The sequence below is a fragment of the Gadus macrocephalus genome, chromosome 1 (assembly GCF_031168955.1).
Source record: "Gadus macrocephalus chromosome 1, ASM3116895v1".
Lineage (NCBI taxonomy): Eukaryota > Metazoa > Chordata > Actinopteri > Gadiformes > Gadidae > Gadus > Gadus macrocephalus.
In genome coordinates, this window is record NC_082382.1 from 19,651,902 (window position 1) to 19,677,383 (window position 25,482).

The 25,482-nt window shown below is 47.4% G+C and overlaps 1 protein-coding gene and 1 long non-coding RNA gene across 2 annotated transcripts in view; both read right to left on the reverse strand.

The window, feature by feature from the left end:
* The window catches only part of LOC132457392 (forkhead box protein J3-like), a 45,167-nt gene extending 35,753 nt beyond the window's left edge, over nucleotides 1-9,414 (reverse strand). The window contains 2 exon segments of the mRNA XM_060051690.1: nucleotides 8,861-9,384; nucleotides 9,387-9,414. Of these exon segments, the coding sequence (XP_059907673.1) occupies nucleotides 8,861-9,384; nucleotides 9,387-9,414 (552 nt within the window).
* Nucleotides 9,415-9,521: 107 nt separating this feature from the next.
* Nucleotides 9,522-24,800, reverse strand: LOC132457406 (uncharacterized). The gene is made up of 3 exons (XR_009525621.1): nucleotides 24,478-24,800; nucleotides 9,997-10,114; nucleotides 9,522-9,709 (listed from the first exon to the last, which is right to left on the reverse strand). It is a non-coding gene; the product is annotated as an uncharacterized LOC132457406 (long non-coding RNA).
* Nucleotides 24,801-25,482: the final 682 nt, after the last annotated feature.

The window sequence follows — 25,482 nt, forward strand, 5'->3', positions numbered from 1 at the left end:
ATCGCTGTCGGGATGTTGAGATAAACTCAACGGATATGACAGAAAATGCCTCTAAAATAAATTGCCTACCCTAACTTGAAAATACTTAATCACTTCAAAAGCATTCCATTGCTTCTGACCCTTAGGCTGGCAGCCCAAACGCACACACATAAGCGCACATACACACACACACACACACATGAGCACGCACACACACACACACACACACACACAAACACACACACATAAGCACACACACGAACAGGCACACCACATATGCACACACAGATATATACACATGCAGATATGTTCACACACATATATGCACAGAAGCACGAATACACACACATGCACACACACACACACCACACACCACACACACACACACACACACACACACACACACTCACGGATACACACACACACCCACACGCCTAAGGTAATGAGACAGGACAGGCTGCTGCATGTAAACCTAGCATGTCGAGATGAAAATGTTACGCCTACACGTGTGTTCCTAGAGTGATTGGCGTGTTTGTGTGTGTGCATGTGTGTGCGTGTGTGTGCGTGAGTGGGGTGGGTTGGGTGAGGGGTGTTCTCAGCCTGCAGGGGGAGCTGGCCTGCTTGCATCATCACCCCCCCCCCCCCCCCCCCTCCAACACACAGCTCTCCTCTAGAGGCAAAACACATGATGTCTGGATCCACTGCTGGGAAGAGACAGACACACACACAGACACACGCACACATGCACACACACACACATGCACAGAATCACACACACACACACAAAAGCACGCTCGTCACCACACACACATACAAACACACAGATGCTCAGCCACACACACACACGCACAGAAACACATACACAGGCGCACAGACACACACAGACAAGCACAAATGCACACACACACGCACACATACACACTAACCTACTGACACACACACGCACCCACAGAGACACTCACATACTGACATATGTGTACACTGCAAACACATATGCAGATACACATTCACACACGCTAACACACAACATGCAAATAAACACACACACACCAAAAAATATATTCCCGTGCCAATTTGCACACAGACAGACACACAGACACCACACACACATGCATTCAAAGGCACAAGTAAACACGCAAACACACAAAAAACACAGAAACAAATCTGACACATAAAAGTGCATAATCGCCCCGATAAATCCATTATTAAATAGCATTACTTTCGGGAACTGTTCTAAATATGAATGAGTTTGTTAGTGAACATTTTTCCAATCCTCTGAAGAGTCCGCGAGGCATCTGCAACCACGGCAACCGCTGCGTCAGAGACCCCTGTATACATCCTGTGATGACATCAAACCTTTTCCACTGGACGAAAACCACTTTTCGTCCTCTCCTCATCCCTAGCTTTTCCCGTCGCGCCGACGACGTCAACGAGTTAGCATAATGTTAGCATAGCGTTAGCCGTGGCCGCTCCATATATCAGGTGATGCTCCGTGACATCCTGTGCTCTGCGATGGCCAGAAGGCCAGCGCTTGCCCTTTGCAGCGTCACATTAGAGCCGCGCTAATTTGCAGGCAATTAAGCCGAGCTATGTGAAGCTAGCCTGTGGCGACAGGGAGAGGAGGGTCATGGGTCAATGGCTTGGCGAGGGCTGGCAGACACGCCAGCGCTCGCAAGGGCAGAGTGTAGCGTTTTGGAGATGGGGAATGGTAGAGGATATGTCACCTCATAACGTCGCTACTGCTACTGCTACTACTACTACTACTACTATTGCTACTGCTACTGCTGCTACTACTACTACTACTACTACTACTACTACTGCTACTACTACTACTACTACTACTACTACTACTACTACTACTACTACTGCTACTACTACTACTACTGCTACTGCTGCTACTACTACTGCTACTACTACTGCTACTATTACTTGGGGCATCTGTGGCCTACTGGTTAAGGAGTTGGACCGGTAACCGGAGGTCGGCTGGCTTGAATCGCGACAAAAATGTGGACGGGTAGTAGTAGTAGTAGTAGTAGTAGTAGTAGTAGTAGTAGTAGTAGTAGTAGTAGCAGTAGTAGTAGCAGTAGTAGCAGTAGCAGTAGCAGTAGTAGTAGTAGTAGCAGTAGTAGTAGCAGTAGTAGTAGTAAGTAGTAGTAGTAGTAGCAGTAGCAGTAGTAGTAGCAGTAGTAGTAGTAGTAGCAGTAGTAGTAGTAGCAGTAGTAGTAGCAGTAGCAGTAGTAGTAGTAGTAGTAGTAGTAGTAGTAGTAGTAGCAGTAGTAGTAGTAGTAGTAGTAGCAGTAGTAAGTAGTAGTAGTAGTAGTAGTAGTAGTAGTAGTAGTAGCAGTAGTAGTAGTAGTAGTAGTAGTAGTAGTAGTAGTAGTAGTAGTAGTAGTAGTGCAGCACTCTCCTACCTCCTCATCCACAGATGAGGTGCCCTCGAGTAAGGCACCTGAAGACCCCCACCTGCTCCCCGGGCGCCGCACTGCGGCCGAGCACAGCTCCGGGTGGGCAAAACGCCCCCCCCCCCCCGGAGGGGTAGAAAGCAGAGAAAGAATCGCCCCCAAAAGAGGACAATAAGGGATAACTTAACTTACTGCTACTAGTACCCCTGCTACTACTGCTGCTACGATCCGCGACCACTACTACGACTACCACTACTGCTTGTACTACTACGTCTCTCACAAAGATAATCCATCAACTAATTCATTTATATACACATATAGCTAGGTATTTTGTGTTTGTATTTATACATAAATATAATATATTCAGTATATATATTAAGCTAGGAGTTAGCTAGGAGTTTCTAACTCCTAGCTACTCAAGGACTGAAACATTCATTCAGTCACCTCTGTTTCCCAGGCAGTAAACACCACTTACTTTCTGCAGCCTACAAGGCCTATGGTATTTTTTCTTCCACCCTGCACCAAATGCTTTACATATTTTGGCTTTCACTCTATTTTGTCTCTTCTACTACCATGACCTCCTATTTTTGTGTAACGAGTGAGGAAGAAAAGAGGCACGGAGGAAGAAGAAAAGGGGTCTTGTGTGTGCTCATGGTGATGACGGTGTTTTGAGGGGCGCCGCGGTGGTTAAAGCGGAGGAACACGTGGGTGTGAGAGGGCTGAGGGGGCCTGGGAAACCAGGGGCCGCAGGTCAGAGCGCCAGGTGAAACAATGGCTAGCATTGTGCTCCGGCCTCATCACATCAAAGAGCCGCCGCAGTAACTAGCTATCTGAATCCCAGTCTGTGGTTAAACGGGTTTTAATTCACTTCACTTCAAAGACAATGGAATAGGTCTGCGTTGCTGCTGTGGTGAAAGTACACTCATGTACAGTTGTATTCTGGCATTTAATCGACATGATCACTAATGGTTTATTTACTATTTTAATGACTATATATCTTTCCCTCATTCAATGTCTTTATTGTGCTATAATCAACCTTTAGGGAATGCATCCAGGAGTGTGGACATTAATATTAGGGCTGTCTTTCAATGGATGCGGGCTCAAACAATAAATTGTCAAAAAGACAGGTGAATCAAATCCCCTTATCTCAGTGATATCTTTGCACTGGGGATACCTCACTCCAATACCCCGTTTTATCCATAAACCCGCATAGATGTCCATCCACCACATGAGGAAAAGTATGCTTTAAAAAGGTGGGAAATAAAACACTTTTATTGTACAGCAAAAACCCAAGACTGAGTCCTCAAGGTTGACCATGCCTAGATGAGAAGACATGGTCTCAACAGGACCAGGTGAGACTACATGGGCTCAACAGGACCAGGTGAGACTACATGGTCTCAACAGGACCAGGTGAGACTACATGGTCTCAACAGGACCGGGACCAGGTGAGACTACATGGTCTCAACAGGACCAGGTGAGACTACATGGTCTCAACAGGACCAGGTGAGACTACATGGTCTCAACAGGACCGGGACCAGGTGAGACTACATGGTCTCAACAGGACCGGGACCAGGTGAGACTACATGGTCTCAACAGGACCGGGACCAGGTGAGACTACATGGTCTCAATAGGACCAGGACAGGTGAGACTACATGGTCTCAACAGGACCAGGTGAGACTACATGGTCTCAACAGGACCAGGTGAGACTACATGGTCTCAACAGGACCAGGACCAGGTGAGACTACATGGTCTCAACAGGACCAGGACCAGGTGAGACTACATGGTCTCAACAGGACCAGGTGAGACTACATGGTCTCAACAGGACCAGGACCAGGTGAGACTATACTCAGGTAGCTTTCAATAGGTGTTGATATTGGGCAATAGGACCAGGTCCAAGTGAGACTCATCACCGATCAAGAGTCATCGATGGTACTGTCTCCATTGCGAGGCTGTTAGGGGTTGATGCACGCAGCACGGTGGTGTAGGACCGCCCCGGGTCAGTAGGATGAAACCTCACTAGGTACCTAGATTTGCCGTCGTTTCAAGGAATCCACTGATGGCTTCTTGGTTGATATCCCATAAGGCCGTGCAGGACATCAGTTGTCCATCTTTTTAAGTAAACACACGTACAGCGTTATTAGAGACATTCGCCGTTTCAAACAATAATAAATCATTTCTGACGCGTCCGACATGCTAGCCTGAGTCGCACGGCGACTCCTCCGACTGCGTCCGCTACTTCCACCGCTAGAGAAACCCACCCAGCCACTCGTCCATGACCCCTCGCGCCGAGAGCCCTCTCTCCTATGGAGTCGCCACGGTGTACGGCGGTCCCACGACCTTGACGAGCCCGCTGATTATTAAGGCGGGATGGACGGCCGCTGCTAATGGGCACGGGAGTGCCCGACGTGCTGTGTGTGTGTGTGTGTGTGTGTGTGTGTGTGTGTGTGTGTGTGTGTGTGTGTGTGTGTGTGTGTGTGTGTGTGTGTGTGTGCGCGTGTGTGCGTGATTGAGTGTCCGTGACAAAAGTCAGCCAAAGTGTGTGAGGGGGAGTGAGTGAGTGAGTGAGTGAGTGAGTGAGTGAGTGAGTGAGTGAGTGAGTGAGTGAGTGAGTGAGTGAGTGAGTGAGTGAGTGAGTGAGTGAGTGTGTATGGACATGTATTGTTTATGAGTGTGGTATGGTATGTGTGTGTGGTATGTGTGTGTGCATGTGTTTCTGAACATCTGTGTGTGTACGTATGTGTGTGGTGTGCGTGCGTGGGTGAGTGTGTTTGTGTGTATGTGTGTCTGAGAGTGTGTGTGTCCTGATTTAATCAATGTACGTGTGAGCGGGTGCTGAATGTAGCGTGTGTATAGGTGTGTATCACGTATGAATATGGCTGTGTCTGTGTGGGTGTGTGTGTGTGTGTGTGTGTTGTCCTGGTTTCAACCCTACCGTTTGCTGCACTCTCACATTATCATACAGAGCAGACAGAGTGCGTGTGTAGGATAGTAATACTCTCCTTTCCTCTCCCCTCCTCTCCTCCCCCCCCTCTCTGTCTCCGTCTCCTCTCTCTCCGTCTCCTCTCCCTTTCCTATCCCCTCCTCTCCTTCTCTGTGTCCCCTCCTCTCCTCTCATCTCCTTTCCTCCCTCTACATCTTCTCTCTCTCTCTCTATCTCCTCTCTCTGTCTCCTCTCCCTTAACTCTCCCCTCCTCTCCTTCAATGTGTCCTCTCCTTACCGCCTCACCTCCTTCTCCTCTCCTCCCTCTCCGTCTCCTCTACCTCTCTCTTCTCTTCTACCTTTCCTCATTCCTCCCATCTCCTACCCTTCTACTCTCACTCTGTCTCTCTCCTCCCCCCCTCTCCTCTGCAATTTCACCTCTCTCATCCCCGCCCTCTTTCCTCTCTTTCTTTCACTCTCCCTCTATCTCTTTTTCCCACTCTGTCACTGTATCACTGTGTCTCTCCCTTCATCTCTCCGTCCTCTCCGTCCCTCTGTCTCTCTGTCTCTCTCTCTCTCTCTCACTCTCTCACCAGTCCACTCGCCTGCTGAGCAGTCGATATGCAATCTGTAGACTGCGCACGTACGTAAGTGGAAGTCTATCTGTGTGTGTGTGTTCAGCTGTTTGTGTGTGTGTATGTCTGTGTCAAAGGGTGTGTATACTCAAATGGAATATAGGTTGAAGGGGTTATGTCCAAGTGTGTGTGTGTGTGTGTGTGTGTGTGTGTGTGTGTGTGTGTGTGTGTGTGTGTGTGTGTGTGTGTATAGAGGAGTATAATAGCTTAGCATGTAATCTTCATTCATATAGAACAGGGATGTGGGGGGATGTATAATATTTCTTCCCTCTGAACATCTTTCATATGACTCGCAATCAGACAAAAGTGTGCAATCAGACAAGCGAGAAAGTAAGCTTGTACATGCAGTGTGTGCGTGTGTGTGTCTGTCTGTGTGTGTGTGTTCGGTGTGTTTGTATCCGGTGTGTGTGTGTGTTTGTATCCGGTGTGTGTGTGTGTGTGTGTGTGTGTGTGTGTGTGTGTGTGTGTGTGTGTGTGTGTGTGTGTGTGTGTGTGTGTGTGTGTGTGTGTGTGTGTGTGTGTGTGTGTGCAAACTGTCATCACAGACGACAGCCAGACAACCTCTCTGCGCTCTGTGTCGGCGTGCTACCGTGCACAGCTGACAGCAATCACCTGAACTGGAATGAACCGGACTTGCGTAACATCCCCCCAATGATGGGCCAGGGCTGGCTCTGACCCTGCCCCCCACGCGGGGGGGGGTCAAATGTGGAGCGGCAGCGGCGGTCCCCCTTGGTATCCATTGATACCAGGGGGGAGAGGTGGCTGGGAAAAGCACCGTCCCGTCCGTCTCTGTTTGGGTTATTAGGGGTTTGATGGACGTCTTTGTTAGACTCGCTCCGTGCAGACACAGTTGTGTTCGCATGATCGTATGATTATTTCAACATTTGTAAATGTTGTGATTGAAACGCCAGGATTACTAATCGCCAACGCACACACGAATCGAAAAAGCCGTCCAGCAAAACCCCAAAACAGTTTTCTCTGTCATGTCAAATATGGATCAGATGTACAGTATAGCCTATTGTTGAATGTGCTGATTTTATCATAGTGCTGGCTTCTTGGCCAGGTCATTCTTGGAAAATAGATTTGAATCTCGATGATGTTTTACCTGGTTAAATAAAGGATGTCGATTGATTGATAGCAATGGCAGTAAGACACAACGCGTATGCTTTTATCGCACCTCGTGCTAGGGGAATATCAACTGCGTGTGTCACTGATCGCTCTGCACTCTCAAAGCATGTCCTCAGGTGAGCAAGACGAAACTCAGCAATGTGCAAAAAAAGAAATCCACCCCAAAAAAATAAAAGTATCACTCTTCCGATAATCAGTTACACAGTAACCAAAACAACAGAGAGGGGGGGGGGGGTCAGATGATTAGATGCCACAACAGCCAATGGCAGCAGCAGCCCGTGGGGGCTACACAGAGACCCAGCACGGAGGGGTCTCTCCACGTTCCCAACCAGCTTCCCACTGAAAGGCAAACTCATTTGCTGAGCCTCCACACGCAGGTCTGATGCCCTGCCAGGTGAGTACTGGCTCGTACTGCCACCGCCGCCCGCCGCCACCGCCACCGCCGCCGCCGCGCTCGTCTGAGGCGCTGGCGGGCGTAGCGGTGGAGCAGGAAGCGTGCATGGAAGATTACAGATGGGGAGCCAGCACAGGTTAGTCGTGAAAGGAAGGAGACCGAGAGATAGAGAGACATCCAGGGGTAGGGGTTGGAGAGAGAGAGAGAGAGAGAGAGAGAGAGAGAGAGAGAGAGAGAGAGAGAGAGAGAGAGAGGGGAGGAAGGAAAATAGGAATGGAAAAATAGGAGAGAATATAGGGAGGACAGATTTGCAAAAAAAGGGAGAAAAAATAACGAGAGGAGAGAGAAAGCGTCTTGTTTGGGGGAAAATGTGCCATAGATAAAATGGGCGATAGTTTGCAGCCTCTTGACGGTTGTCAGTAGAGAGAGAGAGAGAGAGAGAGAGAGAGAGAGAGAGAGAGAGAGAGATTGCGAGAGTGAATGAGAAACAGAGACCAAGAGAGAGACACAGAGAGATTGAGAGAGAGTGAGAGCCAGAGAGTGAGAGGAAGAGAGAGCGGGAAAGAGACAGACAGAGGGAGAGAGAGACGCGCCGTCGGTCTCCTTCTTCACTAATAAGGTAGAGAAGTCCCCAGACACAACCGTGGGGAACCATTCATCTATCTCCAATAACATGGCGGGCTCTTCCTGCTCTTATTGCCTGGGATTTCTCATGGCAAGATTTACATAGGGATTTAATAACGTCGTCTGAAGCAGACGGCAGGCATCTGTCAATCAAAACCCTCGGCTCCAAGAAAAGGTTTGCTGTGTGCCGCGCGGGGTTTGGTTTTCATCATTAGCCCGGCTACACGGCGAAGCATTAGCCGAATTCCACATCCCAATTTCCATAGAAATCTCAATCTCTCTCTCTCCCTTTCCATCACTCTCTCACTCACTCACTTTCTGTCACAGGCCAATTCCACTGCCTCTCTCTTCTGCTCTCGCTCCCTCCCAACTCCACATCCTTCACCTTCGTATTCACGATAAGCTACCTCTTTCTCTCTTTTTCTCTCGCTCGATGTCTCACTCGCTTTCTGTCCAACTCTCGCTCCCAATTTATGTCTCTCGCCTTCCCCTCTCTGTCTCTCAAACCACTGCCTCCTTCAAATCCACAATGAGGATCTCTCTCTATTTCTTTCTCTCTATCTCTCGCTCTCTTTTCCTCTCTCTTCCTCCACCTCCATCTCCTTCCCATTCCAAATACATCCATCTTCCTCTCTCAATGCCTCTCTTCCACTCTCCCTCCCTCTATCTCTCTCTCTCTCCTCTCTCCTCTCTCCCTCTCTCCCTCTCTCTCTCCCTCTCTCTCTCTCCGCCTTCATCCCAATAACACAGTGATTCTCTGCGCGGCGGGGGGCCCTACCTTCCAGCCGCTGCCCGCCTCCCGGTAGTAGGGGAAGTTGTCGCAGATCCACTGGTAGATCTCACTGAGGGTCATCCTCTTGCGCGCCGAGCCGTTGATGGCGAACGTGATGAGGCTGGCGTAGCTGTAGGGCGGCTTGCCGTCGCGGTGCTGCGTGGCCGCCTCCTCGGGGGTCCAGCGTGCCCCGGGCTCCAGCTGGACCCCGCCCTTCTTCCCCGCCATCGCCGCCGGCGCCGTGGCAACCGCGACGCTGTGCACCAGCGCCTGCTGCTGCTGCTGCTGCTGCTGGGGTTGGGGCTGCTGCTGCTGGTGGTGCTGGTGGTGGTGTTGCTGGTGGTGTCCATGTTGGAGGTGCCCCGGGTGGTGGAGGTTGTTGTGGTGGTGGTGGTTGTGGTGGTGGTGGTGGAGGAGGGGATGCGGGTGGTTGCCGTGGTGATGGTGATGGTTGTGGTGGTGGTGGTGGTTGCCGGCGTCGGCCTTCTGGAGGGCCGACCGCATGCTGAGCTGGGGGAGCCAGTCCATGAGGTGAGGCTGCTCTCCAGTTCAGAGGTCATCCTGGAGAGGGGGGGAGAGGGGGGTGGGGGGGGGATCTGTTGGGGGGGGTGGGGGGGGGGGGGGGGGGGGGGGGGGGGGGGGGGGGGGGGGGGCAGGAGAAGGGAGGGGGGAGAGGGTCACACGGGAAGGAGACTCTGGTGTGAGGAGGAGGAGGAAGACAAGGTCGGGGGAGGGGAGGTGGAAGAGCTGGAGGAGGAGAGGAGGAGGAGGAGGAGGAGGAGGAGGAGGAGGAGGGGGAGGAGGAGACGTAGATTCACAGAGGATTTGCTGTAATGCCTTGCCCCTGGTTCACGTCTGGAAAAGAGAGAGAGAGGGAAAGAAAGAGAGACATAGAAAGAGGCTTGTTTATTCCATCTGTTTATCTCATTCAAATAAACCGGTTCAATTTGTCATGTGTCTTCCACCACGCAGGGATTCGTGAGTCTAAAATTAGACTTGCAGAACTCATCAGGGTATCATTGTAACTTATCAATCGATACTACCTAGCACGGAGCTCCGAAATAGACACAAACAGCAACTATTTTCCATCTTTAAAAAAACACAGATATAAAACAGAGTACGAGTCGTTCCATGTGCCTCACACTTTCCGGTCCGTTCCATCTCTCGGCGGGCCAAAGCATCTGGGGAATTCACAGAGGAAGAGGAGGATGAAGGCCGACTCCTTCCTCGCCGCATGTTGTCGAGTCGTTCATTCAGCCGCTGCAACACACAACCAAGCACAACGCGGAGCAACACGGCGTGGGTGAGCTACAGCCTTCATGAGATATTAATACTACACAACCTCACAAGCCATCCAGACCGGGTATCTAAAACTCTCTCTCTGTCTGTCTGTCTCTAACTGTCTCTCTGTCTACCTCTAACTGTCTCTCTGTCTTTCTCTCTCTCTCTGTTTTTGTTTCCTCTGTCTTTGTGTTCTCTCTCTCTCTCTCTCTCTCTCTCTCTCTCTCTCTCTCTGTTCTGTCTCTTCCTGTCACTCTGGTTTCCCCCCTCTACAGTGGAAACGGGAATTGGATCTGTGAGTGACTAAAATCTGGGGAATTGTTTTCACGAACGTCTGCCAAACAGAGGTGAGGGTGCTGGGGTTGTGGGCTGTGGAAGTGTTAGGGGGGCCGTGGAAGCGTGGGGGGGGGGGGGGGGGGGGAGGGGGAGTTCTAAGCCTCTGCAGGAGGCGCTGAAACATTTGTCCCACTTTTTTTTTCTTCCATAAAGATGAACTTCCCTTCGACTCCCCTCTGTAACCTCGCGCCCCGCCCCCAAACAACCCATATTCTCCCCACCGTCATGTCTCACTCTCCCGTCAATTCCATGCTCACGGCCCCCCCCACACTCAACCTCCCAGACCTCTGATCCCTCTAGCCTTAACCAAAAAAGAAGGTCAGCTGGTTGAGGTTGGGCCGGCATGGTTCATCTGGACCGGGAGGACCACTTGGAAGGAGGCAGGGCTTGGGTGGGCGGGGTGGGTTGGTGGGGGTGGGGGTTGTGAGGAGACTTGTGTGAAATACTTTAAAGCCCTACTCCACCCAAGAATAGCCCGGAATGTCGGAGGAGTGAAAGCGGTCGCACTCCCATCCCCAATAAATGTCCCAGAGAAAAAAATCGCAAAACGGCGTCCGAAATATCTGTATAAACGCCTATTTTAACTTGCATTAGCGACACACCTACATCGTGAAACATGGTCTCCGATATTCAGCCCCCATGGTCAGTAGACCCCAAACACTGGTTTTTGTTTGGTTTCCAATTATGCGTTTTACCTCGATTGGTAGAGCGCAGCGTTAACATCGGGAGGGTGGAGAGGTTCAAATCCGTTTTTTTTACTCAATAACACAGTGCGGCTCCGGGGCACGTGGGTTGTCAGCCTTTCCGTGCGCACCCTGTGATGGCGTGCACTCACTGAATGTTTCATCAGGGCAGACGAGGGAGAGTTTGGGACCGACTGACTGATACGATCGCACAAGCAGCAGGACTCGGTTGGAAAGTTTGGAGCAAACATTTTTAATCCGATTGTGTTGTTGTTTCGTTCGTCGCTCGGGATCGATCCCCCAGTCATTGTATGAGCAATGGGTGCAACTTTTGGGTGCCCTATTCGCCCAAAAATGTGATTACCCACACAACCCTTTCAATGGCATTTACCAGGAAATGATGGGTGGCAAATGGGAAGGAATTGATCAAACAACTTTTAAGCTAACTCCTTCTAAGGACGCGGTGCATTCCAGCACAGCAGCGTATATCCAGACAAATGGAAAGCAATACTGCAGGCATGGAAAGCGGGCTGGCCCCCAAGCCTTGTGCTAACACCGTTGGCCCATCATTTGATTTACTATCGGTTAATCAATGAGGTTCAGGAGGACTCCACTTGATCCAACCCCTCAAATCCATAACAAGTATGGAGTCGATACAAATGATCTCCAGCGCAATGCGCTGAAAAGAAAACATCCACCACGGGAATAAACGAACTCGCCCCAGAATTCAGGGCGGTCCGAAAAAACGCAGCTGCCCAGCGGGTCCAAACGCAAACTCTTAAACCCTGACCAGCGAAGAGTTAACCGCCATTGAATGTATCCGATCTCCTCGGGATATACATCGCCTTTTCCATCCTAAAAGAACAACAACAACCTTCATCCTGCATCCTACGAAATAACCCCTGTTCGTCCTTCAACAACAAAGCAACGAAAGGCCCACGCATTCTCCATTCACGGTCCCTATAACTCATCTCGCTGGGAGAGAACTTCAATGGGCTTCTTGCCTACCGGGGGGGGGGGAGGGAACACAAGCCCCTGTGCCTCTCCTCCTCTCCACTGATCCCCCCTGGAGATCTATAAGCACCAGGAGGTAGAAGACTGGGAGAAATACTCCATGCCTGCAACACACACACACACAAAACCCCTCGCTTAATTACTAGTAGCAGAAAAATAAATGTTTAGAACACATTCGCCACGCCGGGGAGTGGAAGAAAAGAGATGGGGGGAGGGGAGGGGAGAAGTGGGAGAGGGAGTTGAGAAGGGGGGGGAGGGGAGGGAGGAGAAAAAGACGAGGGAGAGAGAAAGGAGGGAGAAAAGCTGGAGAGAGGAACGCAAGGGAGAGAGAGGGAAGAGGGAGGGGTATGCCCGATAAAAGGCCAACCCCCACTCCTCCTCCTCCTCCTCCCCCTCCTTCGAAATCCCAGGAAGCCATCATAATTAGTACACTTTTTTCCTGCTGAAGGGAAGTTAGTGGAGGTGGTGTGTGTGTGTGTGTGTGTGTGTGTGTGTGTGTGCGTGTCGGGAAGAGAAAAGCACAACAGCATATACTTATTTTCTTCTCATTAAAAGGAGGACTCAAATCAACGCGCCACAAGCCCCAGCCTGCTGTGTCTCCTTAGCTGCTGCTGTTGCTGTTGTTGTCGGGGAGTTTGGAAGCGTGGGCAGGCTAGCGCTCCGCGGCGGCGGCGGCGGCGTAGCTACGTTAGCCTAGCGGGGAGCTACGCTGATGACTAATCCCAAGCAGCCAACACGGGGGGACGGGAGGCGGGTGAAAATGGAGGAGGTGGTGTTGGGAGGTGGAGCAGACAGAGTTGGAGCTGGCAGGGGGTGCAGTGGTCGTAGAACCACTTGGCTTCTGGGGGAAGAGGGCCACATGAAGGGGGGGGCCTGGAAGAGACGAAGTACCCGGTCGACTCAGGTCGTGTCCACACCGACTGCGTTGGATGAAGCGAAAAAGCACCGATTTTTCATCCGTCCGAAGTTTTTCGGCAATACAAGTGCACACTTTCCCTCATCCTTCACGGATCACGACAAATATACGTCCGCAGTACAAGTCATACAAGTTTTGCTCATCCTTACTGTAATGGAACTGAACGGCAAGCTACTCCGATCCCCGGCTCCTCCTAGATGAGCGTCGAGGTGTAACTGCTCCTGACGAGCTGGCTGTCGCCCTGCGTGGTTGACTCCGCCGTCGGTGTGTGAACGTGTGAATGAATGGTTGTAATTCTTCGATAAAAGCGTCAGCGGAATCCCCTAAATGTAAATGTAAAATGCAATGTTTTGGTGGTGGGTATTTTCATCCACGTTGGATACCACTTTCAAAAAGCCCTGTTTAACGTTGTTGGAACGGCAGCCTAGTGCGATCGGTGGGCCTAAACAGAGAAAAGCAAGACCCGTGTTCAGATGTTTCCGGCGTCTAGCGGAGAGGCCGCTGCACCCAGCTGGGAGAGTGGCTGCATTGACCTTGGTACGCTGTCTCCATACCGTTGAGAGGCTTCTTTCTCCCTGAGCCCCCCCTACTCTGGGAAGCAATCGAGACAACAATGCTGATATAAGGGGAACATGTGTATGTTTGCGCCAATGCACATAAATGTCCTCAGAGTTCGCTTGATTCATGAACTGAATTCGAATGTGTACCAGGGGAATGGGTGTACGATTTGAAAGACATGAACGGACGCTCAATGTCTACAGTTTGTGTACCGGAGGGATTTTAAGGTGAAGCTCTGTGAAACTTTGTCAAGGGGGGGAAGGGTCAGGACTGCACACTTCATTCGACCCACATCCAATGTGCGATTGGGTGCATGTGTGCGTTGACCTTGGCAATTGCTCTCATTGATTTTATTTTAGTTGCATCTTCAAGAGAATGGCCCCGATCCAAGTTCAACTGCCAAAATCCTTTTGAATTGTTGTTTACGAACACCGCTACATCTTTAAAACCGAGGACTATAAACTGATTATAAAGTGAACAATTCACGAGTTTCAAACTGCAGAGAAGAGGCAGAGCCTGAGTAGATATGTATGCACAATACTGCACAGAGACAAGCTCTCCCCATACACAAATTCAAGCGTTGTGTTCAATGTCCATCTGAGTTTTAGATGCAGGAAGTGCCTGCAGACTCTCGCTCCACACAGAGTGCTCTACGGTCACGCTACAAATTAGACAAACAGATGCAACTGAGAGGCAATTACATCAGGGACAGTTAAACGGCCTTTACTTTCTTACTTCTTGTGCTCCTGCCAGATATACTTCCCTTGACGCACAGACCACAGGATGCTAGCCACATACTTTAGTGGTGCAAAGAACCCAACTCTGCAAGGCTATGTAGAGGCGTTAAAACACATCTTCGCTAACACTAGTCTGATAACCTCAGAGGTCATTGCTTTTTATTTCTTTAACCGCTTTGATTTGTTGCAGTGCATAGAATAGTAATAATAATAGTAATTCACTGAATTTATATTGCAAAGCATCCAAAGAGCTTTACACAGGGAGCGTTTGTGTGTATTTGTGTGTGCGTTTCTGTGCGTACATTTTCGTGCGTGTTTGTGTGTTTGTATTTTTTTGTGTGTGTGTGAGTGGGAGAGAGGGGGTTATGACACCTTGTCGACCACACAGAGGATTAAGCAACATCAATCAATGAATCAATGAAGTGGGCTAACTAAGGACAGGCCTACTGAGCGGCAGGGAGGAGCCCAGTGCTGCTCCTGGCCACTCTGGAACAGGAGTCGTGCAGCCATTACGGCTGCTACACAGTACACTGGCCCAACCGTTGGCCATCTGAAACGTTTGGGGAGAATCGGACGCGTGCGGGAACAAATCTGGTCAGTGTGTTCAGCTGTGTTGGAAGCTTTTGGAACCGTGCGGACGGCGTCTGGTCCGATTCAACAAAGTCTGAGGTCGTTGACGGTCTGAGGATTTGAGCCGTCGGATACTCTGATTGGTTGTGTGCACATTGCTGTGGCAACGGAGCAATGTGCTAGAGGCAATCACGGTCCGATACAGGCAGTTGGCCGTTGGTTTGAGTCTGGGCGGTGGGTAGGCCTCTTAATGAATCCCCAAAGTTTGAGGTGGTTGGCGATGCTCTTAAAATTATTATTAATACGCTAAAACTGCCAAATGTCAAATAACATATTACAAATTCACACAGCACTTTAAAATATGTACCAAAATGGTTTGTAATAATAACTACCTGCCAGGCTTTTACCAAAAAATTACAAGCAATTAATGGGAAACAAAGAAGAGAGCTGAGATTTTTGGACATTAGTGATTACTGGAAACTGAAAACCATTCATTGAACTTCAATACATCACTTTCCCAAGAAGATGGATCTTGCCCCTTTAAAGAGTTGTGTGCGTGTCTGTGTGTGTGTGTGTATGTGTGTGTGTAAGTTGTTGTTGTTGTTGTTGTGTGATTGAATGTATTCAACCATTAGACTTGGTGGCTGTGATGCACTCACTCAGCTGAATGCATCACTAACAGCTAACAGCCCCCCGCTGCTCGCAGGCTTTTAAACCCAGCCGAAGCTTTGCGCTTCTGCATTTTAATAGAGAACTTTGAATGGAGTGAAGGAATGGGAGGGGGGTGGGTGGTGGTGTGTGTGGGGGGGGGGGGGGGAGATGGGTTCTGCGGCGGTGGGAGTGGGGGGGGAGGCACAAGAAGAAAAAAGGAATCCAAATATTTTCAGACGAAAGCGCAAAAGTAACCACGAAAATACCCGTGTGCCTGACCGGGAGGTTGGGGTGGGGGGGGGGTTGGGAGGGATGGGGGGCTCCTGGGAACAGGGTGGAGGGGGGGGGGGGGGGGGGGGGGGGGGTGTGTGCTCAACGTGTCAAAAGAATCGCTGTAGGCAAGGCGAGGCCGTGTCCAGAGATGTGGGCCATTCAAGACGCGCGAGAAAAGAGGGGTCCGAGAAGCCAAATCCGACATCTTAATTACTTTCCTTTGCAGTGGCTGAAAACGTGCCGCTGAATAGGTTCAATTATGGTACATCGGGGGCCACGGCGCTGGCCTTGTGCTGGGCACTCACCGCTCGCTCAATGACGCTAACATCCGTAATCATCATTCCGCGCTCGGCGCGTGCAGTCGCCGAGACCCAAGTCGACGAGGGAAGACTAATCATGTTTCGGAGGGAGAGGGGGTGGGATGCGGGGGGGGGGGGGGGGGGGGGGGTTGGGCCTTGAAAACCAGGTGGGTAAGGTGTGTGTGTGTGTTTGTGTGTTTGAAAATCAAATCAAAAAATACACATGATGTGTGGAAATGAAGTATTTCACTTTGATAAAAGAAGAATGGCAGTTGAGATCAGATGATCACCCAGAGGTGTGGAGCTCAGCCTTGGTATTTCATGCCACACGATGAAGGAATATGAAAGAAAGGTGTGTCGTTCCCGCGCAAGGTTTTTCCAACCTTTGAAATGTGCACCACTCCAAGACCGTGAATCCTCCCGTCGGAGGCCCAGTAGATCACCACGAGATACCCCTAAGGAGAACCGGAGGAGCCCCAACTAAATATTTAACTTCAGCCCACACTGAACACAACCCCTGGGAAGATCTACCCGAGAATAGGAGAAGTTGGCAACCAGGTGGGGGACATGCCGCTATTGACGGAAAAAACACCAATGAGATCGAGATTCCGGGGGAGAAAATAAAACCTCATAAATTTGTCATAAATAAAACATACGAGTGCGGCATTTCGGTACACTCCCAGCGAGAGAGTCCCCGGAGACAGCGCGAGGCTGTGCGTGAACCCGTACTTAGTGCTGTAAAAGGGGGTTATGGCTCAGCAGCGTCACTGCTGGTACCCTAGACTGCATCGCCGTATCCAGTCCCACATCCAGCATCGCCTCCCTCCTCTTTAAAAATTCATTAATTTTCCAACAGAAATAGATGAAAGGAACCAACAACGCCAACCTTAAAAAGTTAGTGGGCTTGGTGAATAGCATTAATAATGGAAACACGCCCTTGGAAACCTTTAGGCCCTTTCACTTGGGCTCGGGCTTTGTAGAGCTTTCTAATGGGGAGTCATTTACATTTCTTTGGTTTCTTTTTTTGCTGTTTTTACATGTAGGCTATTGCAACTTTTGGATGGTTGTTTCAGAATTACGTTGTTTTAAATGCAAATTGGTTAGAAATGGTTTTGTCGTTAAAAGCGATGTGATGTGATGCAGGGTTTCGGGGGAGAAACGCAGGCTTTCGCACACAAAGTTCACGCTTTCTGGCACTCAAGCGGTGAGGTTTGCCACCGGCCTCGCCGGCACGGAGCATGCGGAGGACGACAGGTTCCTCTCTGAAAGTGATCATCCCTCCATTTCATCTGTTACATCTCTCGCCCTCAAATCAGGGAAATGCCTTTCGAACGGAATCAAAGCTGGATTTTGTTTGACAAGATGAAAGGATTTACTTTATTTGATTCCAGATGATGTGCTCTTTTCTGTGGCCTGTAGGAAGATTACAGTAACCTGGAGCACTCACTGGAACCAAAGCAAACTAAAAATAAAGAGGGAGGGAGCGATAGAGGGACAACAAGAGGAGAAAAGAGAGAGAGAGAGAGAGAGAGAGAGAGAGAGAGAGAGAGAGAGAGAGAGAGAGAGAGAGAGAGAGAGAGAGAGAGAGAGGGAAAGAGCGAGAGAGAGGGACAGAGAGAGAGAGACAGAGAGACAGAGAGACAGAGAGACAGAGAGACAGAGAGAGAGAGAGAGAGAGAGAGAGAGGGAAAGAGCGAGAGAGAGGGACAGAGAGAGAGAGTGAAAAAATAGGTATCTATTCCAAGTCTCCTTTTCACTCTGTGATGAAGGGTATTTTAAGGTAGTGAGTGTACTGAATCATGGAATAATCTGATTAGTGACTTTTGTGTCTGAGGGATTCTAGCTACTGCAACTCATATCAAATATCCAGAGCACTAACCCTATTCTTGATTATTCAAATATCGTTTTAGGACTCATTTTACAGACTATATCAGATTGTGCATTTTAAGGTGATGTATATGATATCCATTTTAATCCAACTATAAGATTCGATTTTCCTGTAGATCCAAATTCCTCATTTGGTAAGGACATTACTTTAGCTCTATCAGCACTAAATAATAAAACTTATCACCTACATGGCCGCAATTTATTGTCTCTCATATTAGATTGTTTTGTCGCTTGGATTTATCATAGGATACATATTCTACTTTTCTATACATTTCATGTGGATTTTTCTAGACTTTAAACCTGAGAGCCATCTTGAAATAATAAAGTCACCAATGAACACATGACATCAGGCTAGCAGTTACAAAGTCTAGGTAAGTAATGACTATCTAGAAAATAGATATTTTGAAATCAGGAATTATGAATATATGAACCAGAAAACCGGCGCATGTACTCGCATATTATATATATATATATATATATATATATATATATATATACATATACAGACAAACAAACAGGTTTGAACATTATTCCAGGTAATAGCATTCACATGCAGAGGTGAGCCTGAGTCTGTTGACTCGGATAAAGACTATGGCTGAGGCGGGTGAATATGTTATTCACCGCACGGACCACAAACTGGAGTCAGTGGCTTGGAGCTGTGATCTTATATATCTCAGTATAATATTGTTTTCTGGAGTTTTTATGTTGCAATAAAGACCACTCAGGCGGGTACAGAGTGCATCACCTGTCGAGATGTATTACTACACACCCATGAAAAGGTTGAAATATAAATATTGAGACATCAAACTCCGTTATAATTGTTTTGTTATTCTTCATAGGAGCTATGAAAATGCCTTTTGTATGCCGGAATACTGTAATACTCGTTGTCAATCCTTTCTCTTGTATTTACTCCAGTTTGGTATTGGGTAACTGCATCGATTTAACCCAATTTTGATATAACTCTGTTTGGTAAATCATACTATATGAATATGAAGCAAAAGGATAAAGAATCTGCTTGACACTATCTTTAACTCATCAATTTTGCAAATAGATTATTGATTGTGATGAATATGGGGGCAGACAACCCTAAATGACGATGAATGACAGAGTGATTCATGCGCTGGCATATGGTTAAGTGGGTCTTTATCAGCGGCAACGCGATTGAAAATTCCTACGGCCCACAAATAGCTGTTAATTCAACTTTCGAAAAAGTCACGAACTCGAAACTCATTTCTTAGCAACGCATTTGATGACATTGACGATAATTACAACGACCTTTCTGATGATAAAACACAAATCAGAACCGGAGAAAAGAAAAAAACATTACGTCCCAGCACGATTCACACAATTCGGCATAAAACATTTTAATGAGGCATTTAGGGGTCTACAAGTGATCTATTGAGAGTGTCTACAATGGCAATCAACACTGAGTGTGGCAGCTGTTCCGCAATTAAAAAGCCAAATTACCCTCAATCAACACCATTTAAGGGCGCGCGTAAATCTCAGCACAAATAATGATGAGAGAAATGTGTTCAGACAGCTCTCATCTTGATAAGAATTAAAGACGCTTCCAAATCAGGGACATCATGATCTCCTCTCGCGCATCGAAATCTTGGTGTCTTTGTTGCACTTCCTTTTATTTTCACTAGGACTACTGTGCTATGGCTTGACAGACACTTTTGTTATTTCCCACCTCAACATCGTTTCATGGCTGTCCAGGTCATAGTTCAGCTGAACTTAAGGTCATAGTTCAACTTTACCTCAGTTTTTTTCTGTTTTATGGTTTGTTTTGTTAGGTCTTTGTTTTATTTCATGAACATGGATAAAAATAAGAAAGATGTGAGGGGCAAGATAGTTAAGTCAACTCCACGCCAAAAGCTACTACTTGGTTCGATCCCAAAAGTCTGCAGTATACCTGTAGGCTTGCTTTAATGCTCCTTACCCCTACCAGCAACTAACCAACATGTTCCTAATTTCCATCGTGTCAGCTTAATAACTATACAGTGAATCCGGAGTCGCAAAACTATTACTTCTACCACATGGATTTAAAACCTCTGGCAGGTTAATCGATTACCTCTGTGTTTACAGTTTATATCCCTTTAAGTTTCATGCATGTTAAAAAACTTTAACATGCATGAAAGTGTGTGTGTGTGTGTGTGTGTGTGTGTGTTTGTGTGTATAATATCGTAATCCTGTAATACTGATTAATAATATATCAGTGTAGTTAAAACGGCCATTAACCATAGCCTGTTTTCCAGCAGTATTGCATCACAGGCCCTGCTTGGTGTTTAGCACTGCCTCACAATGTGAAGAAGTGGGTGCGTCCTCTATTCATTCATAGTAAAGGCACTCAACTGTGCAGAACAGAACATACGGTGGTATATGAACCATCATCAAATAGGACTGTCATACACTACTGAAAAAGAGTGGTAAAAATGATGGGTTACTTACATCACGTCAAAAATGTAATTACAGTCTTTAATACGTTCTTTTCAATTCAACATGTTACGCAAAGGTTTTAAAGCCTCCTCTTTCACCCTGGACTCCATCCACCTTCGAGCTATTCATTCACCGCTCAAAGCCATTCACTAGGATACATTTACAGAGGTGCTGCTTGAGACGGCCAAGGTGCTCCTGAGAGTCGGCCACAGACTACAACTTGAGACGTACGCCATTCGCCAGGATTGACCGACAACAAGGTCATTCTTCACTTCTTCTTCGCTCCAGTTGTGCTCTGAGCCAGAACAGTCTGTATCTCAGGTGCCTTCGCGGATGAGGATCAGCCAACCGAACCCAGAGCTATGGCGAACACAGAGACGATCTCCAATGAAGATAACCTGCCTGGATCCTTCAGGATCCAACACACCCATTCAACAGGGTCTCACCACCCACCCTATATAACCTGCCTTGCTCTATGACTGTTGGTCGCAGACCATGCCATTCTTCTCTGCTACTCCCATCTGCTGGAGTTTAAATCTTTGCGGAGCCAACACCGTTTCCTGTCTTATAACAACAATACTCATGACTCATTCTGTGCTCATTTGCTAAAAGCAGAGTAGGTTATCTTAAATAACCACAGGTACCACACTCCATTACACTGAATCCATGACCATTACGGCGCTCTTGCGTCATGCTTACAGCCAGCTAGCATAACAGCTAGCACAAAACCCACCAGAATCTGGTGCGTTCTTCCATCATTGTCATTTTGAATAGAACCAAACCCATGACCCTGCCTTTAAAAAATTGCATAAAGGTGTATCCAATCAACGCTTAATCAGCAGGTGACCAGGTAACCATATCAGCCAATAAGAGGCTATATTTTCCATCGCAAGTGATAAACCAATAAAGGGATTAATCTAATACAAACAAATGGCGTGGTGTTGGGGTTTGTTTCTCCTTAAATTATGAAGTGCTCTGGAGGTACCCAGGATCTACAGAAGGGCAGATAGCCAACAGGTTCAGTGTTTGCCATTAACACGCAAAAGTGAAAGGTTTAAACTCCACAGTGCATGTTTAAATGTAATACGATTGAACAATCGATACTTACTTTAATGTGTGCGCTAGTAAATACAAGCGGATAAACTGCCATTCTCGGTGGACCCAGGAAATAACTAACATTATTCACTGTCATCATAAAATAAGGCTACTTCAGGCTAAAATCCTAATTTCTAAAGAGTTCTAACTGGTAACCCTAGTCATGTGCTGAGGCTACTTGAGGTTAACTTTTAAAAAATAAGCAATAAAGACAAGAGAAAAACAACTATTAAAAGGCGACACGTTAAGACGAGGAAATAGAGACTGCCAACTATTTGACCTCTGGGTAAAAGGGCTATTAAATTGTGCTATTAAATTCGATTGATGTTATTACAATTCGACTCACATATCAAAGTTTCTAAGCGTACCTAAATGTTCTATTGGCTCAATCTTTAATAGACTTGCTGTGCAGTCGATGGTACGATCATCCGGTTGGATGTCCTCTAAATGAGTCATTACGACGGACTTCCCTAATGCTTCACGGGTCACAGACCGCACAGGGTGCCTCCTAACTCTAATTCTAACCTCATCACTTAACGTATAATAACCGATTACTGAGGGGTCAGTGATCGGCCAGGAGAGAATGTCAAAATTTGCATCCCCCTGCCTCCCGGATCTGCCTCTGCATCGTCGAGACTCCCCCCACCCCTGAGGAACGAATGTGCTCAGACTGAGAAACGAGAGCTGACGTTCACATCCTGATCCCAGCCGCGCTCGCCAACCCCTCCCAGAGGCACCGCTGGAGGCTCCCCACCCACTCTGAGCAGCGCTCAACAAGCCTGCATCACAGCCAGGGGGACAGCGGGGGGGACCCTAGTCAGGGCTTCTTCGGTGACTCCCAGCTTGCAACATTCTGGGACCGGACGGACCCCCATTGTCCGACGTCTCCCCGCAGCCATCCCGGAGCCAGACGCCAGACAACCTTCTCATTAAAGAATCACTTAGATCTGGATGAGAGTGTCTGCTGAATAGAGTTGAAGTAGTACAGGTAGATGTCTGTTTTCTGAAATGGAGCCTTGAGCACCGAACCAATCCCTGTTCCTAAATCGTAATTTACTGTAAGACACTTTCGACGAAAGGCCCCGGCTAAATCACGAAGCGAACCGGCTCTTCACAGCTCCCTAGCAGGCACATCGGGGGGGGGGGGGGGGGGGCAGGACATGTGCGTGACCCGCGGTCCCGAGCCAGACATGCCAGGTCAGAGAATGGCAGAGACCCCCAGTAAAGGACAGTGTCATCTATGACCCTGAGTGAACAACCTGCTGACTGTGTGGGACCCCAGGATCTAGCCTCCTAGCTCAGAGTTAGGGGGCGGTTAACTACCATGGGCAGGGAGGGAGCCTGTGTAATGAAATGAATAACAACGGCATGCTGTTCACGAGGGCGCGGGTGAATGGGCTTTGTTGAGTCAATTGCTGAAAGTTTGGTTCATCTGAGTGTCCTTATCCTCCCTGTTTTGTGTCGTCAATTTTATTCCAAGTTATTAAATAACAATATTGAGTCGACCATACATCATATTGTCGTGCAGCTTTTGATTTTGATTGCTGAATTGATAAATGGATGGACAGGGTGTGTTCGATGGGGATCCAAATACGATATTATTTTGTTTAGTCTGTTAATGCTAAATTGTGGCGGCAAGACCAGCCGACAATCAGCATCCGATCAGATCTCCCACAAACAATTGTATTAATTCTATCAATCATACCGCTGTAATAAAAACTATCCATTAAGGCTTGCTCTGTTGTGTCCCACACACATACACTGTTGAAACCATACAACACACACACACACACACACACACACACACACACACACACACACACACACACAAACTGTGAAAATCCAATAACACACAGACACAGACACAGACACACACACGCACGCACGCACACACACACACACACACACACACACACACACACACACACACACACACACACACACACACACACACACACACACACACTGTGACAATCCTTCTTGATTGCCAATATGTAATTCTAGTGTTCAAATACATGCCCTGAATATTACACATGCATACATATTTACAAACATTCACACACACAAAAACAAACATGCATACACACATATGTATATGTATAGGCCTATATATATATATATATATATATATATATATATATATATATAAATACATACATAGCCTACATAGCTACATACAAACATACATACATACATACATACATACATACATACATACATACATACATACATACATACATACATACATACATACATAAATACACACACACACACACACACACACACACACACACACACACACACACACACACACACACACACACACACACACACACACATTCTACATGTTAATGAGTCTGTCTTGAAAATAGAATAGTGCGCAGCAACTTTGTAAGAAAGCAAAGTTTAAGCTTTTGTCTGCACAAAAACGATCTGCTGCCAAACATATATAGAATAGTCCAATATGCTAAATTTCAGTCCAATAGTTAGCCTTTGCATTGCAATAGTGTCACTTCAAAGAGTGCCCACAGTTGCACGAGTCATCGGCGATACGCATGTATTATGGCACGTTGTGAAAGCCTGCCTATGAAACTTGAATCATCGGTGTAAAAAGTAGCCTCCTACATGTGACATAATTCAATCATTACGGCCATAGTTTCGTTACGGCCCCATGCATCTATAAAAGAAAACTTAGGAAAAAATAAGTTTATATTTGATACAAAACTAGTACCCGCGTTATTACCATTCATATTGGAAGAGAGACAACTTGTCACGGCCTGTATTAATTAAACGTCGAGCCCGAGATAATGTGTTCCTATTGAGAGAAATGTTACCCAAAATGATGATATCGGCATTTCAAACCCCTTCAATAAAGGCTGCTTACCCTCTTAGGTTAGTATGAACCGGCAATTTTCTTCAGGTACAGCGGTTCCAGACGCCTGCTCTACACTTGAGAATTCCCATTCGAAGACAAAGATTCACCAGCGTTATACGGTGCCGTGGCTCGAGCTGATTGCAAGTGGCTCTAAAGACGTCTAATTGGTCAGTCGTGCGGTCATTTAGGTATCATGACAGGCAGACTTGACCCGCTATTCGGATTTGCGCTCAATCACAAAATCCCGGGTGCATCTACTCCGCTCTCGAGCTAAACCACCGGAACTACTTACAATGCCAGCCGGAGCACGTTGAAGATGAATTCATGCACCACAAAGGGGGGCGGGTGGTGGGGGTGAGGGGTTTATGAAATCATATTGACTTAACTAGTTCCTAATTTTAATATTTAATGTGTGGTACTGCAATGATATGCGGTGATTTACATCCAGTGCACAGAGACTTGCTGTCACTTCATATAAAAATATACACACTATATGTTTATATCCACATAATTAAAATTTACATTTTGCCTACATTCATACATCCATTCAAACATACGTACATACATGCATGCAAACATACACACACACACACACACACACACACACACACACACACACACACACACACACACACACACACACACACACACACACACACACACACACACACACACACACACATATTTATATGTATATACATGCAGCAAATATACATACATTCTCAATACTTATTCAAAGAACACTGTCAAAATTGTGCAACACTGGAATGAATGGATCAAACCAGTTATTAAGCATGTCCTTTACATTTAATGCTATAGTACTCCCTGTGTAGTTCAGGTTCAGCTAATGCAAATGTTTTAGTCAGGAGTGAACAGCCACATCAGATATGATAAACAGGCATATCGATATCATAGGCCCTAATCCAGGCAATTCCATAACGAGCACTGAGCAACAAAGTTAATCATTCAGTTAAACGATTTTTTAACAGAAAAATTATTCAGTGTATTACCTAA